The sequence below is a fragment of the Polyodon spathula genome, chromosome 3 (genome assembly GCF_017654505.1).
Source record: "Polyodon spathula isolate WHYD16114869_AA chromosome 3, ASM1765450v1, whole genome shotgun sequence".
NCBI lineage: Eukaryota > Metazoa > Chordata > Actinopteri > Acipenseriformes > Polyodontidae > Polyodon > Polyodon spathula.
Genome location: NC_054536.1, coordinates 7,705,645 through 7,721,655, shown reverse-complemented (window position 1 = coordinate 7,721,655; position 16,011 = coordinate 7,705,645). Strand labels below are relative to the sequence as shown.

Here is a 16,011-nt window from a genome sequence, read left to right as displayed (position 1 = left end):
AACGTAAACAAACCGAACTATCAATATTTGCCAGTTTTTTGATAGTGTAAATACACTATGGAAGAGTATATCAGACACTTGGATTGTTGCATTTTTACAAAAAGTACAGCAGCATTTTGATATAACAGTAATTTACCCCAAACGGTAATAATTAACACGTTATCATTTGTAGTAAATACTGCAAGGTAAGGGTGCAGTGTTTACCTTTGATTTAGAAATATGTGATCATTTCTAGCCACCCGCAGAGGCCCTCACGCACTTTTGACTCACACAGACCTGTATTTATTTATATTATGTGTTGCATTACCTCTCCCCTTCCCCAAAAGTAGTTACGACACAAAAAATGATATCACTCTCCTTGCGCAGTAACTGGTTTACCTGGAAGAAATTGCGTAACGACGGGAAGTAGTTTCCTTGAGAAGCCATCTTTATTTTCTCCGAGCTCTGTGCCGCTGATGGGTTCAGAAAGAGGACGGAATTGAGGACATCGTATTTGGACGTAAATAGTAAACCTTTGCTACACAAGGACATATTGTTAGAGTGCAGGAAATGTTTTCTCTTTCTTATACGTTCCAGCCGCAGGTAAGAAACTTGGGGACCGTTTAAAACTGGGGACTGTCAGGTTTCGTCCGTGACAACATTATGGCAACTTGATCATACGATGCATCATATCCGCCAGCTGGTGTTCAGGCTTTATATAACTGATCATTTATTTGCTCATACAGTTGTAAAATATTGGATTCGCTACTATTAAATAAGTAAACAGAGTACAAAACTCCACAGTGAAACTGAGTGAGGAGCTTCATGTTATAACTGCGTTGATGTTTTTAAATGTAGAGACTTCTAGAAAAAACGCGTTTCTACCTTGTTACATCACGATGCTGGAGCTGGCTTTTTATTTGTGTGCCCGGTCCTTCCTTTTGCGGGATGCGAATAACTCAAATTGTGTAATTATGGGGTTAAATCGCTTTGGGCCACTTTCATATTCCCTCTAAGTCGCCCACATGTATTAATCCCGGCCAAAAAAAAATAAAAAATTGATACAAAAACAGCAGGCAAACATAGTACAGATAACAAGGTGGCGTGTTATCCAATTAACGCAGTTGTACTCGGATAAGTAACTCAAATATTTCAGGGATTTAACCCTTGAAATACCCGTTACTTATTCAACTTGTGTTACATTATCGGGATGCGAATAATGTCTGAAATGGTAGCCCTAGAATGTAAACTTGGTTACTCAGAAGACTGCTGGTCTTACAGTACATCAATAAACTAACTTTTCAGTACAGGTAGAATATGTATCCAGGTGTTCATAATGACTATGGTAGTTTGATTCAACCTGTATGTGATTGCTTTAGTTGGCATGAATTAAACTGCCACAGTTTTTAAATATTTGTTTTGTCCTTCTAGGTAACGATTCCTTTGAGTCACCTCATCAATGCCTTCCATTCTCTGAAAAGCTCAGCCAGCTCTGTGGGCACAGCATCAATTCAGTGTCTTCAGAGAGAGCCTGCACCAGAGCATGACTTTCAAAGCAGTGAGGTAAACTAAGTTTTTTTTTTTTTTTTTTTTTTTTTAAGATTGGATTCTTGCTATTTATCCATAGGCAAAAAGGCCACTCGATGAAAAAGTAACATTTGCTGTATCATCCTGATCATATGTAAGACTTAACAGCTGTTACCAGTAACATGGAGTTTTATAAGCAGCTTATTTACCAGAGTGACTTCAGAGATGAAAATGACACATAGCCACATCTGAACTTTTTTTATTCTTCTTTCTGGTTTGCCTGATAAGGTGTGATTAATTCAGTCTACATTAAACTTGATTAAACAGTCATCTTTACTTTTGTCCCATCGGCATCTCTCAATTTTGCACTCGTATTTAAAAGTAATTGTCAAGTTTGATTCTTACTGTCAGTGTAAATAATTACTAGGCTTAAGTATGCATCTAAGAATGGCCACCCTGAGCAGTGGAAAGATATCTTAAGGGTTTAATAGTACTGTAGTATGTTAAACATATTAAGATGGAAGTAGTATACATTTGCAAATCCACCACCACACCTGCTAATATCCAACACAACCCTTTCTGCTGGCTACGTCATGGTTTTTAAATTATGAAAGCTCCTCAGGCAAAATCAGACTCACACCCTTCACTTTGACTTGTGACCCAAGAAGGCTGTCCCATGTGACCTTTTGTTTTCTGGATAATAGACAAGGCTTATTGGATATTTGCTTTGCACTCAATGCACAGCTGTATTCTGTGATTTTTTTTCTAGGTCAAGTTCGTCACTGAAAGGTCAAATTAAAGTGTGGAATAATTTGACTTATCTGTGTTTAGGTGGTTAGTAGTCACATATCCATATAGCTTGAAGAAGTTGATATTGATGATGGTATTAATGAAATATTTCCCAGCTACCTCTGTGGTTCTTAAGAAATAATTCCACCTGTTCCTGTTGCTCATGGTTTATCTCTATTTGTAGCCCTCTATTATCCTGAGGGAATTGGGTCTGAACGATCTGAAAACCAGTCATCTGGATGACCTGGTGAACCGACTCCTTCCCGGTGTTTCAACTGAGCAGTGCCTGAGCCACTCTCACTGGAGAACGTCACACGTTTCAGCAAATTCTTTTTTTCACAATAAGCATGGTAAGTGTGACTATGGAGTCTGCTGTGTTAAGTTTTTTTTTTTTTTTTTTAGCAAACAGGAATGCAAGTGATATCCATATTAAATGTCTTTGTATAGGAGTTCAAATGACTGAGTACACCACATAAGCCATGTTCTTAAAGAAATAATATACTTGGTCAGTTTACATAAATAATATTTAAGATTTGGTGATGTGCAGTGTCAGTTTTTTTTTTTGTTTTGTTTAAAAGCCATAAGGTTCTGTAGTCTTTATTGGCTTGTGATTTCATTTTTTTTTCTTTTGATCTGTAATCTGTAATTTTCCACAGGATTCTCCAGTAGCACTTTGGGTCTGTTGGGCACACCCACACTATGCAGGCAGCACACACGTCCACTACAGGCATTTTGCTCAGATCTTCAGAATTGGCCAGGTATGAGTGCACTATAATTGAACAGGGGTTTGAAATGAAGAGAATATGGCAGATGTTGGGTCTGCTAACGTTATGTATAAATCATGAAGAATGTGTGTACTGAGTGTATATTTTTCCTTTGTGGTGTCAAATAACAGTCTAATCCTTAGGTTATTTGGTCTCCATTTTGAGGCAACCTTTTGTAACTCTTGGTTCAAGTTTAGTTCTCTTAGTGAAATGATGTTGGTGGTTAACTTGGTCCTTGGTTGACTGCAGCTTGCATCTCAAACCCATCATCTCTGGGATCTGACAGTCTCAGTCCAGTGTCTTTTGCTTTATGGCAACACATCTGGTATAGCCTGGCCTAAAGTTTTACAAGCCAAGTAGTTGCAGTCAATGGTTAACTCCTGGCGCTGTCTGTCTTTGTGTTGTGCAAACCTAACCGGGATGTAAAAGCTAGAAACATTCCAATATTGAAACTACTGTGTAAGTTTAAGTTGTTGCATACCCACTGTGGCTTACATGCCAGGTTCCAGTCAATTACTTTTATAGCAATTTAATCACCTGCATGCGTAGTCTACAAGTGTGTGGTTTGTAGCTAATAGAGAGGTGTAATTACCTAACAATGAACTACTATCGGTAATCGATTTACAGAGGCATTTAGGAAACAGTCCTTTGAAAAATTTGATAACATGATAAGCTCAGTAGGTCTTGCTACAGCAGTTAAAAGCACTGTTTTGAAGGAATATGGGGGCAGGCAAGTATTTCTATCAAGTTATCAGTCAGACAACATTTTTGGGCTGAGGTACACACTTAGTCGAAAATGTTGTTTTGGTATAGTGCTTTGAAAGTTTGGAATTAGGATCTCTCAAGTTATCATTGTTTATTCTTACTGACCTGTTTTTTGTATCTGATCCATGTTTCAGAGTATTCATGTCATTATAAACAAACACAGTATATAAAGTTAAACTGGCCTCCTCTGAAGTGCAGGGTCTGAAGTGTCTTTATGATCTATTTATTGAGAAATCAAGTGTAGCAAGGTCCTGATGCACAAGCTGAACAATATGTAGAGAAAATTGTGTAGAGCGCTTTTGTCCAGTTAATATTTTAAATACCAACATCATTTCCTTTCTTAGTTCAGATCCAGAATCGTGGCTTTAAAACTCTGAAAACCAAAACCAGACGGCTGCAGTCCGGTAATGAACGTCACGCAGAATCAGATGGATACACCTCATCATTCATGAAGGTTTGCTGCAGGGGTTCTGTGTTTCTTTTTCACTCAATTAGTTAAACCGTTTTGGTGAAATGAAAGTCTCATGAGAATGACTGAAATCTTACTGTCATTATGGTTCTTGTGTAGAGTGTTTTTTTTTTTTTTTTTTGGCTGTTGGGATTCAGTGCTTTTATAGTGGTTCAGGGTATTGTATTCCACCTTTCTCAGAAGTCCTCTTCTCCTTCTAAAAATCCTACTGCATAAGTAGGTCAGGGTGCATTAGTAGTTCCGTATAACTCAGGCACTGCATAGAAACATTATTTTACCCCTGCCATTAGTTTTCTTGTGTTATGTGCAGGGGTTAGTGTATCTTTCCAAATAGCATGTTAGCTGTAGGTAGGATTTTGTTTAGCTTGTGTGAGTCCTGTGTTCTATAGGTTACCTAAAGTTCTACATGCTTCATATCCAGGGGTTCAAATAAAAATACACTCGAAGCTGCTTAAGCGAGACACCCTGGTAGAGTGAACAACATTAAGTCTTTCTTCGGTGCTATAGTTGTTTACTAAACATCTTCACATTCTGTACAGTGAAGTCCTGAGCTTTTGATTTAAGCTTTGGCCTGATATACATGCTCCTTTGACAACAGCCTGCTGACACTAAACGCAAAGTGCGTCTCTACATTACTGTCGCTCCTCCTGCGTTTCCTTTTCATTTAGGGGTTTGCTTTTGATCGCCACTCAATGTGAAACTGAGCGGCAGCGGAGGATAGAGACGATGTGGGGTTCTGCAGAGCTTCCAGAACCTTTTACCCTGTCAGCAAGTGACAGTTTGTTTCTCCACTGAGACAAAGTGCAACACTGAGAAGCCCGCCAATCGTCCCACAAAAGTGAAACTGGTTTTATGTTATGCCTATAAACCGAAATTGATTTTCACATTTAAAAAGAGTAAAATCACTTTCCATTAAAGCCTCTCGTGAAAGCGTTTGTCCCGCTTAGGCGCATCCTGTTTAGCTGGCATCTACTGTAATTGGGCTGTTCTCAGTGGGTTTTTAAATTAAGTTTACTAAAAAATGTGTTTTGCATTATTATACATACACTGAATCAAACACAAAAGGTAGCACCAAGCAAATAATAATAATTGGAGCTGGGTCTGGTGGCAGCATTACACAAAGTCAGCCGTGGACCGCATGCATTGTTGTAGGACAGCAGGATGCAAGAAAATAGTGTTAATATTTGGATACCCTAACACAATCAGGTCCCTCTACATCCGGTGTATCAGCCAAATTTCCTTGCAGCACTGGCATTCTTGTAATACCGGCATAAAATCACAATTTTTGAATGAACAAATGAAAACTAATGGCAGGTGTAAAGTAATAATTTTATTAGTTATAGGAGACTTCCAGCGCACCCTGATGTAGAATTCTGGGAAGGAGAAGCCTGAGCATGACAGAGTACAGGATCCAGAACTGCACTGGAAATTCCAACAACCAAACAATAGGATACCAAAACAGGGACAAAAACATGCATATTCCAAACAAGAACCCGAATTAAGCTAGAATTTAAATGATTCTCCTTTAAGCCCCAGCTAAAGGAGTATACCTGCTATGCATTGTTTTTATAAATACTACACGTTCTGAAACATTTGAATGCTTTCAATTACATGTGTACATTTAAATAAATAAATGAAAGTGGAAATTTGGTGGCCGAAAATCACTTGCAAAGTTAATTGTGTGTGTGTCTATATATAAAAAAGATATGTGTATATATATCGGGCATTGGTGGGGAAATAAAGCAGAGAGTCCTATTTTGACTTTTTTTTTTTTAAAGGGACTTCTGTTTCGAGACAAGAGACCAGAAGTGGAAAGTTTAGACAAACTGATGAAAAATAAAAGCATCCCTGAACCCCAGCAAGATGCCTTCAAAACTGGATTTGCAGAGGGATTCTTGAAAGCTCAGGCACTCACACAACGAACACAGGGCATGTTTTTGTATTTTCTTTTCCTATAATGTCAAGGCCCGGGTGTTTTACCACTATGTGGTTGGGGAGAGCACCTATTTGTGTATTTGTGTGTGTGCTAATTTATTTTATTTTGTATCTCAGATTCTTTGAGAAGAACACGTCTGATTCTGCTCATTCTGCTGCTGCTTGGTATTTATGGGCTGTCCAGAACCCCGTTTCTATCTGGTAAATGCTCCTTTTTTGATACTGGTTTGTTACATTTAAATTGCTTTTGATAACTTAAATATTATGCTGTATATTACTGGATGTCACAGCAGATCCCTTACTGATCTCTGCACTGCTGAGGTGTCGCTCCACATTAGTGCAGACCGGTCTTGCTGGTGGAAGGAAGGCTAGAACACATAGCTGCAACTTAATGTACAGTATAAATCTGTGCGTTGATAGATTTCCTTGAAGACTTAAGCTTTCACTCTGGGCCCCGATATATCTCTCCCATCAGTGTTGGTCTTTTCGGTCACTCAATAGAGCAGTTTTTGGTGGTGGTGCTCTCCTCCTGTCCTTTCAGTTTAGTGTTTCTTTACATGTAGTTGGATATGAGGAGATTAGATTAAAAGTAGGCTGTGTTTTTATTTCTGTTTTTAAATGCAACTGCTGTATGTGTTCACCATGTACAAGAAGAAATGTGTCGGCAGCATGGCTACCGCTATTTAACACTGTAAGAATGTGAGACATAAACAGTTATATAAAGAGGCTGAATTTAGTTTAAAAAAAGAAGTTACAAAATCCAATGAAACTCCCTTCTGAAAGGTCCCATTACTAGCTAGTTTGGCTGTTTTTACTATTGGTCTTTTGAGTTAGTACTAAGTAATATGTAACCATTTTGTTTTGGGTTTGGATCTTACTTAATTTTATCATGGATAAGTCACAATGTTAATTGAGGAAAGTTACCGTATAAAGAAGAATTGAGTCTGGTATTTTTAGCATTTTATATTGCGTAATTTTAAACCTGTAGCCTTGCTATTTTTATTTATTTATTTATTTTTTTGACAGTGCGATTCCGAACAACATCAGGATTAGATGCTGCAGTGGATCCAGTCCAGATGAAAAATGTCACATTTGAACATGTGAAAGGGGTATGTTGTGTAAAGAGAACATGTTTGTGCTGTCAACTTGGGATTGTACTAAGTGACTTATCACTGACCTTCTCTTTGCAGGCTGAGGAGGCAAAGAATGAGCTGCAAGAAGTTGTGGAGTTCCTGAAGAACCCCCAGAAATTTACTGTGCTTGGTGGCAAGCTCCCTAAAGGTAATGTCAAAATACATGGAAAATAACACTTAATTCCACTACTATTTATTATTGCATTAGGAGTCATTGACATGTACTGCAGGCAGCTTTGTGTCTCAGTGCAAATTATGCCACCTGTTTAACACTTGATTTATATTCTCTTAGGCATCCTCTTAATTGGACCTCCAGGTACTGGCAAAACCCTTTTAGCCCGTGCAGTGGCCGGTGAAGCGGATGTACCGTTCTATTACGCCTCTGGGTCAGAGTTTGACGAAATGTTTGTTGGAGTAGGAGCCAGTCGTATCAGAAATCTTTTCAGTATGTTTACCTTTTGTAGATGACTTATTTGTTAATATAATTTTGCTAAGAGGAAAATTATACAAAGCACACCTGACCAGCTCTTGTTTCCTCATTACAGCTAAGTTTCGTATTGGGAAACGGGAAGGTTCAGAACAAAGTGTTCCAAACATTGACAAGCAAAGCAATTTGTGTCTACGTTATTTATTTTTATTTTTTTAACATTTAATTTTTTTTCTCTTGAAGAGGAGGCAAAAGCAAATGCACCTTGTGTTATATTTATTGATGAGCTTGACTCTGTTGGTGGAAAAAGAATTGAGTCTCCTATGCATCCATACTCGAGGCAGACCATCAATCAGCTGCTGGCAGAAATGGACGGGCAAGTATTTTACCATTTATATCCAACTGTAGCCTGATAAACACATTAAATAGAAGTGCATAGAATAGTGTTCTGTTTTCAAAATGCAGAGTAGTCTTAAATAAGTGGAGTCTTATATTGGTTTAGTAAATCTCCTTTGCTGTACGCTTCAGTGTTAGTTGTTGAAGTGCTACATGTTTAAAATGTGGTCATTACAAATCACTGGCTGAAACTTGCAACCTTATTGGCTAAAAGAAATGTCTGTTAATTGCTGATAACCACCAGAGACTGCATCAATACCAACTTTTATTACAAAGTTCTCAATTAGCATGTGGAGTATTTGTATTGATTTTATAATCCAAATGAATAACACTAAAGTTAATGAGTGTTACCATATGGTCATGGTATTGATAAAGGAGCAGAAATCTTTTTCTTCCCTAAAGAGGTTGGACTGAACCCGTTAGGACAGTGATTTCTGAAACAGTAGTAATTGCAGAAATAATTATGGCCGCTAGGTGTCACAATTAGGCTGCAGTATAATTTGTTTGATTGGAGTGCTTGATTTGTTAATATAAAGGTTCAATATTAAATTATTTTTCTACAGGTTCAAACCAAATGAAGGGGTCATTATTATAGGAGCAACTAACTTTCCAGAAGCGTTGGACAAGTAGGTTTGAAATAACTTCTATTTAACGTAGTGTCAAAGTACATTTTTGTTCAGTTTTTAATTGTAAAATACGTGTTACTTCAGTAACACAGAGTAAAATGTGCTTGCCTTTTTAGCGCCCTTATTCGTCCTGGACGATTTGATATGCAGGTTACAGTCCCAAGGCCAGATGTGAAAGGTCGGACAGAAATCCTGAAATGGTACCTCAAAAAAATCAAAGTGGACCCTGGTACGTCTCTTGTTGTTGATTTACTGTTACACCTGACCTCTCTGCTCTCGTACAGCTGCGTTGCATATTGGCACCACAGCGTCTTGCATGGGCATTTGCTGATTCTAACAGATTACTAACAAAGGGTAAACCTATTTTCTAAAGTATTTCTACAGTTAGCCAAAAAGAAAATAGTGCTCTATAAGAGCATGTGTGGGGCAAGAATGGTTGATTATTAAAGTAATAACCTGCTTCAATCAAAATATTTCAACTTTATGCTTGTACATGTTAAATAGATAGTAGTTACTGTACTATCCATAGCAGGCGTTGATCCAGAAAGAATTGCCAGAGGGACAGTTGGCTTTTCTGGAGCAGATCTGGAAAATCTGGTAAATCAGGCTGCACTGAAGGCCGCAGTGGATGAAAAGGACATGGTGACCATGGAGGATTTGGAATTTGCCAAGGACAAGATCCTTATGGGTAAGTTTTAATAAAAAACATATATAGACCAACTGATTATGTCTGACACTCGCACACAATCAACTGTGTTTGCATCTTACCAAAAATCTTTGAAAGAGCTAAATACTACAAAGGTGTGAAATATACAAATATGATATTTCGAGCTTTCCCCTAATCTACCCAAAATTCTTTGTCAGGTAAACAACTTGAATACCAAGTCTGTTATTAAATGGGTCAATTACGCTCCTTGGGGAGTTCCTTCCCTTTTCAATAAAAGTGTCACGCTTTCCTGTCCTCAGGTCCAGAACGCAGAAGTGTTGAGATAGACAAGAGAAACAAAACCATCACCGCATACCATGAATCTGGTCATGCCATTGTTGCTTTTTATACCAAAGATGCTATGCCCATCAATAAAGCCACAATAATGCCCAGAGGACCTACACTTGGACATGTGAGTATGCTGCATATCCTTGTTGGTAGCCTTCAAGTACTGTACTGCCTCCCCTGATATCCACATTTTATATATACATTTATAATTAACACAATGGCCAGGTTAATGTGTATTGATGCTTCAATGACAAATACTAGCACAGGTCATGAAAAATGCAATGTCTGAAAAACAGTTCAGATTAGGCAGTTGCATGTGATCTTTGAAAGACTGTTTCCCAAATTCGTAGATGTCAAGCTGCATGCTTGTTGGGATGTTGGTGTTTTCCAGTTTGTGTCACGCATGCTGCAAGTGAATTAACATGCAGACTGGTATTTCTCCAGGTGTCTTTGCTTCCAGAGAATGACAGATGGAGTGAAACCAGATCTCAGTTACTGGCCCAAATGGATGTCAGTATGGGGGGACGGGTAGCCGAAGAACTTATATTTGGCAATGAAAACATCACCACAGGCAAGTCAGCAATGTTTTACTGCATCAGCAAAAAAGGTAATGAAACATGAATTAAAAAAAAAAAAATTAAATGTATTTTACATATAATTGTGTTAATTTTCTAGGTGCATCAAGTGATTTTGATAATGCAACCAAAATTGCAAAGATGATGGTGACTAAATTTGGAATGAGTGAAAAGGTATGCCTGAAATGCTTTTCGACATCTGTTTGTTTAATTTTACTCTTTACCAAGTATAAAATGAGGGAGGAGGTGCAGCTGAACAATCTATTGGACTTTTCACGTGCAGCCCGTCAAGTATGATTCACACAGGATGCACATGGCTTAATTTTAGCATGCCAGTTGGCGGCAAATTGTATAATATTTAATCGCCAAAAGATGGACCGTCTCCATTAATTCTCCATCAGTCTGAAATCCTGATAGAATGCACACTGTTTCAATAAACCATTTATTTACACTAATGGGCCTTCCATTGCCTGTCTTTTCTGAATTTTAAATTAATTAGAATTTAGTTCCATTCACTTCCTTTTCAGCATTGAGCCAAATTGCTGGGACTAGACTAGCACACACAATAAACCACTGATAACCTAAAAACCTCTAACACCTGCTTATTGGTGTAGAACAGCTCGTTTTTATTTTCAAATCATGCATATGAGATGTATCTACTGGTACCAAAGTACACCACCACCAGGCTATATTTTGTCAGTAATACTAGCAGATTTCTGTGTAGTAAACTTACAGGTAGTGTACTAATGAAACTGAATTATGTGATCTTATCGATAACACGAGCCGATAAGAAAAGGAATATTTTATTTTAGATGGTGTAAAGGAATTTAATTAACAGAGCTTCTGTATTTGTTATATATAGCTTGGCGTCATGACATATACTGACACGGCTAAACTCAGCCCAGAAACCCAAGCTGCCATTGAACAAGAAGTTAGGATACTCTTAAAGGTAATAATGGTCTATTTTCTATCTATCTAGCTGTCTATCTCTGTGTGTGTGTGTGTGTGTGTGTGTGTGTGTGTGTGTGTGTGTTATATAGTGATATAATCAGTAATTATATATATATTATATATATATATAATATATATATATATATATATATATATATATATTTGAAATAGTATATGTGCTACACGATATGGAAATTAACTGACAAGACAAAGTTCTTTCTATCATCTTTTTTTTTTTTTTTTGTCATTTGAGACATGGAAGTCTTATAGTATTAAAGTATCTGACCTTTTGAACCTCTGACTACCAAATATAATGCTGTATGAGAAGTCTCCTTGATAAGTATAGTGAGTAATGTATGTTTTTAATATTGTTGTAAATAGGACTCCTATGAACGAGCAAAACACATCCTGAAGAGTCGTTCAAAAGAACACAAGTACTTGGCTGATGCTTTGTTGACTTATGAGACTCTGAATGCCAAAGAGATTCAAATCATCCTGGATGGAAAGAATCTGGAACCGAGATGATCTTCCTTACGTCGGATAGGATTGGGATGTTTATCAACATGAATGTAAATAAGCAATAGAGCAGGGGGTTCCGCTGAATGAAATTGTTTGGTTTATTTTTCTTAATATGTGACCTTTATGTATACATTTTATCCAATTTTCTTCCTAGGTTTTGATTCAGGCAGGAAGAGCACATTTTCTTCTGGTAAAGATTGCATTTTTCTTTGCTAGGGTGGTGCTTGTTTTACAAATACACTTTTGGCAACCTATGTGATTGAATCACAGGTGCTTCCTTGGAAGTTAAAGCATCTCAGGGCTACAGCCGGCTGATTTGAGAGAGACTCCTTCACATTTTCTAGAATAAATATGTGCTCTGTATTTATTATGTTATGATGTCATAATTCTGTCTCAGAAGTTGATCTGCATCTGTCTGTCTGCGGTCAGCTACAGTTATTCATTTGTATTGAAAGGTCTTGCTACCAGCAGTGTTTTGCCTTGACTCCTTGCATCTGTATTCATGAGAGACAATTGGTCAATTAACATGTACAATAAAAAATGTAAATCTGATTACTTCTCAAATATCCTCTTTTGAAAAAGTTGATGGAAAATCGCCATCTGACCATTTTTGTATCCAACTGCAATAGCAAACCTATTTTTTTTAAAGGACAAATACCATACATGTCTGTTCCAGAAACAGTTGCACCTCAGTTAAAATATTCTCAATCACATTAGGTATATTTGCACTTTAAAAAAACCTTAATCCAAATACACTTGTAGTTTTTGCTTTAAAAACACTGTTTACTAATCAATCTGTGTGTTTAGGTTAAACATTTGGTATGGATACCACAAGTGCTATGGTACCCTTTAATTCCACAGGAAAGTCAGGTTATATTCTTATAATAAATGGAATCTTTGTCCAGATCCCCCAAATAATTGGAAGCATTAGACTTTGCAGTATGTCATGCACTTAGCCTTTCAAAACTTGGGTGACGGAGCTGCAAGAAGTAACAGATCATTGGTTAATTGTGGGTGCTTGGGAGTTGGTCTACTGAAGCAGATTTATAATCAAAATACTGAAATAGTAATGTCTCAGTTAAAATCCTACTCTACACTTTTTTTTTAAACAAATTTTAATAAAATACAATGTTAGCTTAAACAACAAAGGTAAAATTGTATGTATATAGTAATTAAAACCCTAATTTATATCACACACAACTAAAATCTCCATGGTGATGCAATGGTCCAGGCTTTCACAATTAAAGCCTGATTTTTATTTAATTGTATTTTCCACCATTTTAAAGCAACAAGTATTTTAAGCTGTATTGTTTAAGAAATGTTTCCCATCAGAATAATCTTAATGTAAGCTTGCTGTACATAATGGACTGATTTAAAAATTTAAATGCATATACATTTCTGCAGTGAAATATCCCTTTGCTTGAAAGTTCTTTTTTGTTTCAGTATGCATCATTTGTTTTTTTTGGTGTTCCCTGCATAATCTAATTTGAACGGACTGTAAAAATAAGCTAATAAAGTTTATAACTGTGCATGTGTTGTGTATAATTGTAGTTAGGTCTGTGTTTGATGCTAACAGAGTGCTTTATGATTGTTATGAGTTGTGTCAAATCTGGTAAAACCCATTCCATTGTACTGGAAAGTCTTGACTCTCCAGAGGCCTGAAGCCTGAAAATGATTTCCCTGCATTGCTGATAAACTACATCTTTTGGAGATACCCACCCTGCCCTTGGGTTCCCCCTCATTTCCACTCCATGCCCTCAATGTTGTTCTTCAAGCAGCGGGTAGAAGGAACGCAGAGAAACCAGAAACTTTCAAGACGTTTCAAGACAGGGAAGGCCATAGAGCAAGTATGTTAAAAGTAGCTTTCTTGTACTGCCCGCATTGGACCAAAGTTTAAAAAGTTATTTTTGTTCATACCTGTAAATTTTCCACTTGGTCCTTTTCTGACCTGGATTGTGATTGGGCTGGCAACTTGCAGGTAAAAGGCTAGTCCCCTCAGTCCACTTTCCACCCCCAAGTTCCATTGTATGGTTATGTGTGAAAATATGAGCAAAAACGCTTGAATTGGCACTTACTTGCAACCTACTGTTTAAATATATAATGAATCTGTTATAATTATGGTACAATACATTCAACAGTCAATTATTCATTGAAGTAACTCCATGTGTGCTGTGTTCATGTACGTGATGTAATATTGCATGTAATAAAATAAAACTGACATTTATGCATTTAACCTGGTTGCTGGTTGTTTAGCAGCAGTGCCGGGTGATGATTATTATTATTATTATTATTATTATTATTATTATTATTATAACAAAAAATAGATTTTAACGAAAATTAACCATGAGGTTAAAATGTATGCCTTTTTAAAAGAAACACCTTCCTAGATAAATCATGTTGGTAGAATTTCATATTGATAAAAATAGCATGTTTAGTATTAAGAAATACTAATATTGAAAATACTACAATTTAAGATGTATTTTATTAAGTGAAGACACTTTAAACATTGATTACTACTGATATGTACACAATGTATTATTATTTACACATACAATGCCTTGATTTTTTACAATACACATCAAATGCAATACAGTTAATTATACTATCACTACAATATTTATCTTGAAAACACAAAAATGCAGTTTTGCAGTGTCATTACCAGGGATCAGTCAATCTCAAATGCAGAGCAACTGTATTGCATCACAAAACAATGACATAACCATTTGACCAGTAAGACCAATTGTCTCCTCACGGTACAGAGAGAGAGTGTACAGGACCAGGGTTAATTTCTTACAGACTACCTCGATAATTCAATATTTGTAGTTATGTAGTAGTCACTTGTTTTAACCATTTGTAACCTTACTGAACGTTTGTTGCATTGTTAAAATGATATACTGTTATTTGCACCCAGTGTAATGTTACTACCAAAGAATGATCAATGAAACTATAGCCTGTCTGAACTCCAGATACGTACATTATATGACATATGACCTCTACTGTAGATTTTATTTGAATTATACAAATAAAAACCAAAGAGTAAATAATGGAATCTGTGTATAGATTTTCCTTAGGTGATTGTGGATTTGCAATGATTCCTTGGCTTTTAACACCTGTGTCTCATCCACACAAGAATAAAGAACAGACGTACAAGGACACACAGATCCACTAGGAATGTGATCCAGATCATTGACATGGATTTTGCTTAAACGTATTGTAATGTTGTTCGACTCTCCCCACACTTTATGTAGAATGTATACTTTCACCTTCACATATGGATATAAAATGTTCTTATAGCACTGTAAGTGTTCCTGGCTACTTCTAATCATGTTGAGTTTATTTATCGCAGAGGTGAGCAAAGAGTATCACAGAAAATGCATGATTAAAGGAATTTACCGAACAATTAATTATAAACAAATTGTGTTGGGTTAGGGAGTTCTATTGGAATTTTAAAAGCTTAATAAATATATAATTAAGTGTTACATACATGGTATATATGTATAATAACTAACAACTACAAACACCAATGGCACTTCCCATAGATATTACCATTATTTTTATTTCCATTTGGTTTCCATAACAGCAAAATATTCATCCATTAACATTTCTTGGTCTCTTAACAAGTATTTTGATTAACCAGTTCCCCTTATCTCGTTGTTGACACAGAAAGTTATGTATGTGACTGTGACATAGATTGAATGATTCTTGGTGTTAGATCTCCTTCCTAACCTGTGAAGGTGCTGAGTATAGGGAACAGAGTACCGTGGATGGCCTGACAGTTCATTCCCAGGGTTAGGTGGAAGTCGGCCATCTAGATAGAGGACTGAGCTGCGGTAAATCATTGTCCCAGAAGGTTAAAGTTGTGGCATCCATGGATTGGAGGAGCGGGTGCGCTCATTAACCAAGGGGTCATGATTGATGGTATTTAAAGGGGATGTAGTTAGGTGACCTGTTCCTTTTTTAATGGTTAAATTGCATTCCCAGAAGGAGAACCTGCATTGAGAACCATGAATGTTTTGTTAGTTTGTCTGTCATTATTAATAATACTGTTTGACGTTATTGAGACAGATAACACGATCCGGAACTGTCGCCAAAGGCCAGCATTAAACCAGAATCAAAATCATTGCACTTTGAATTAAATAACTGTATTCACTACGAGCACTAG

General features: G+C 36.8%; 1 protein-coding gene across 4 annotated transcripts; it reads left to right on the top strand.

The window, feature by feature from the left end:
- Nucleotides 1-415: 415 nt before the first annotated feature.
- LOC121311861 (ATP-dependent zinc metalloprotease YME1L1-like) lies at nt 416-13,378 on the top strand. 4 transcript variants are annotated; one of them, XM_041244024.1, is made up of 19 exons: nt 416-582; nt 1,411-1,542; nt 2,480-2,645; nt 2,952-3,053; nt 4,169-4,278; nt 6,072-6,222; nt 6,346-6,429; nt 7,255-7,337; nt 7,419-7,509; nt 7,654-7,806; nt 8,032-8,164; nt 8,748-8,810; nt 8,927-9,039; nt 9,343-9,498; nt 9,777-9,928; nt 10,249-10,375; nt 10,480-10,553; nt 11,242-11,328; nt 11,712-13,378. In XM_041244024.1, exons 1-19 carry the CDS (start codon nt 550-552, stop codon nt 11,853-11,855), a joined length of 2,154 nt encoding a protein of 717 aa, XP_041099958.1. In that variant the 5' UTR covers nt 416-549; the 3' UTR covers nt 11,856-13,378. The 4 variants fall into 4 exon arrangements, with proteins under 4 accessions (XP_041099958.1, XP_041099956.1, XP_041099957.1 ...); XM_041244022.1 differs by having other exon boundaries at nt 10,249-10,411; XM_041244023.1 differs by having other exon boundaries at nt 9,340-9,498.
- Nucleotides 13,379-16,011: the final 2,633 nt, after the last annotated feature.

Bases quoted from the DNA above. Each gene is read 5' to 3' on its own strand.
- LOC121311861 (XM_041244021.1), top strand. From the start codon at position 550: ATGTTTTCTCTTTCTTATACGTTCCAGCCGCAG. The intron at 6,223-6,345 runs GCATGTTTTTGT...TTTGTATCTCAG, and splicing joins ACTCACACAACGAACACAGG to ATTCTTTGAGAAGAACACGT. The intron at 7,807-8,031 runs GTATGTTTACCT...TTTCTCTTGAAG, and splicing joins TCGTATCAGAAATCTTTTCA to AGGAGGCAAAAGCAAATGCA.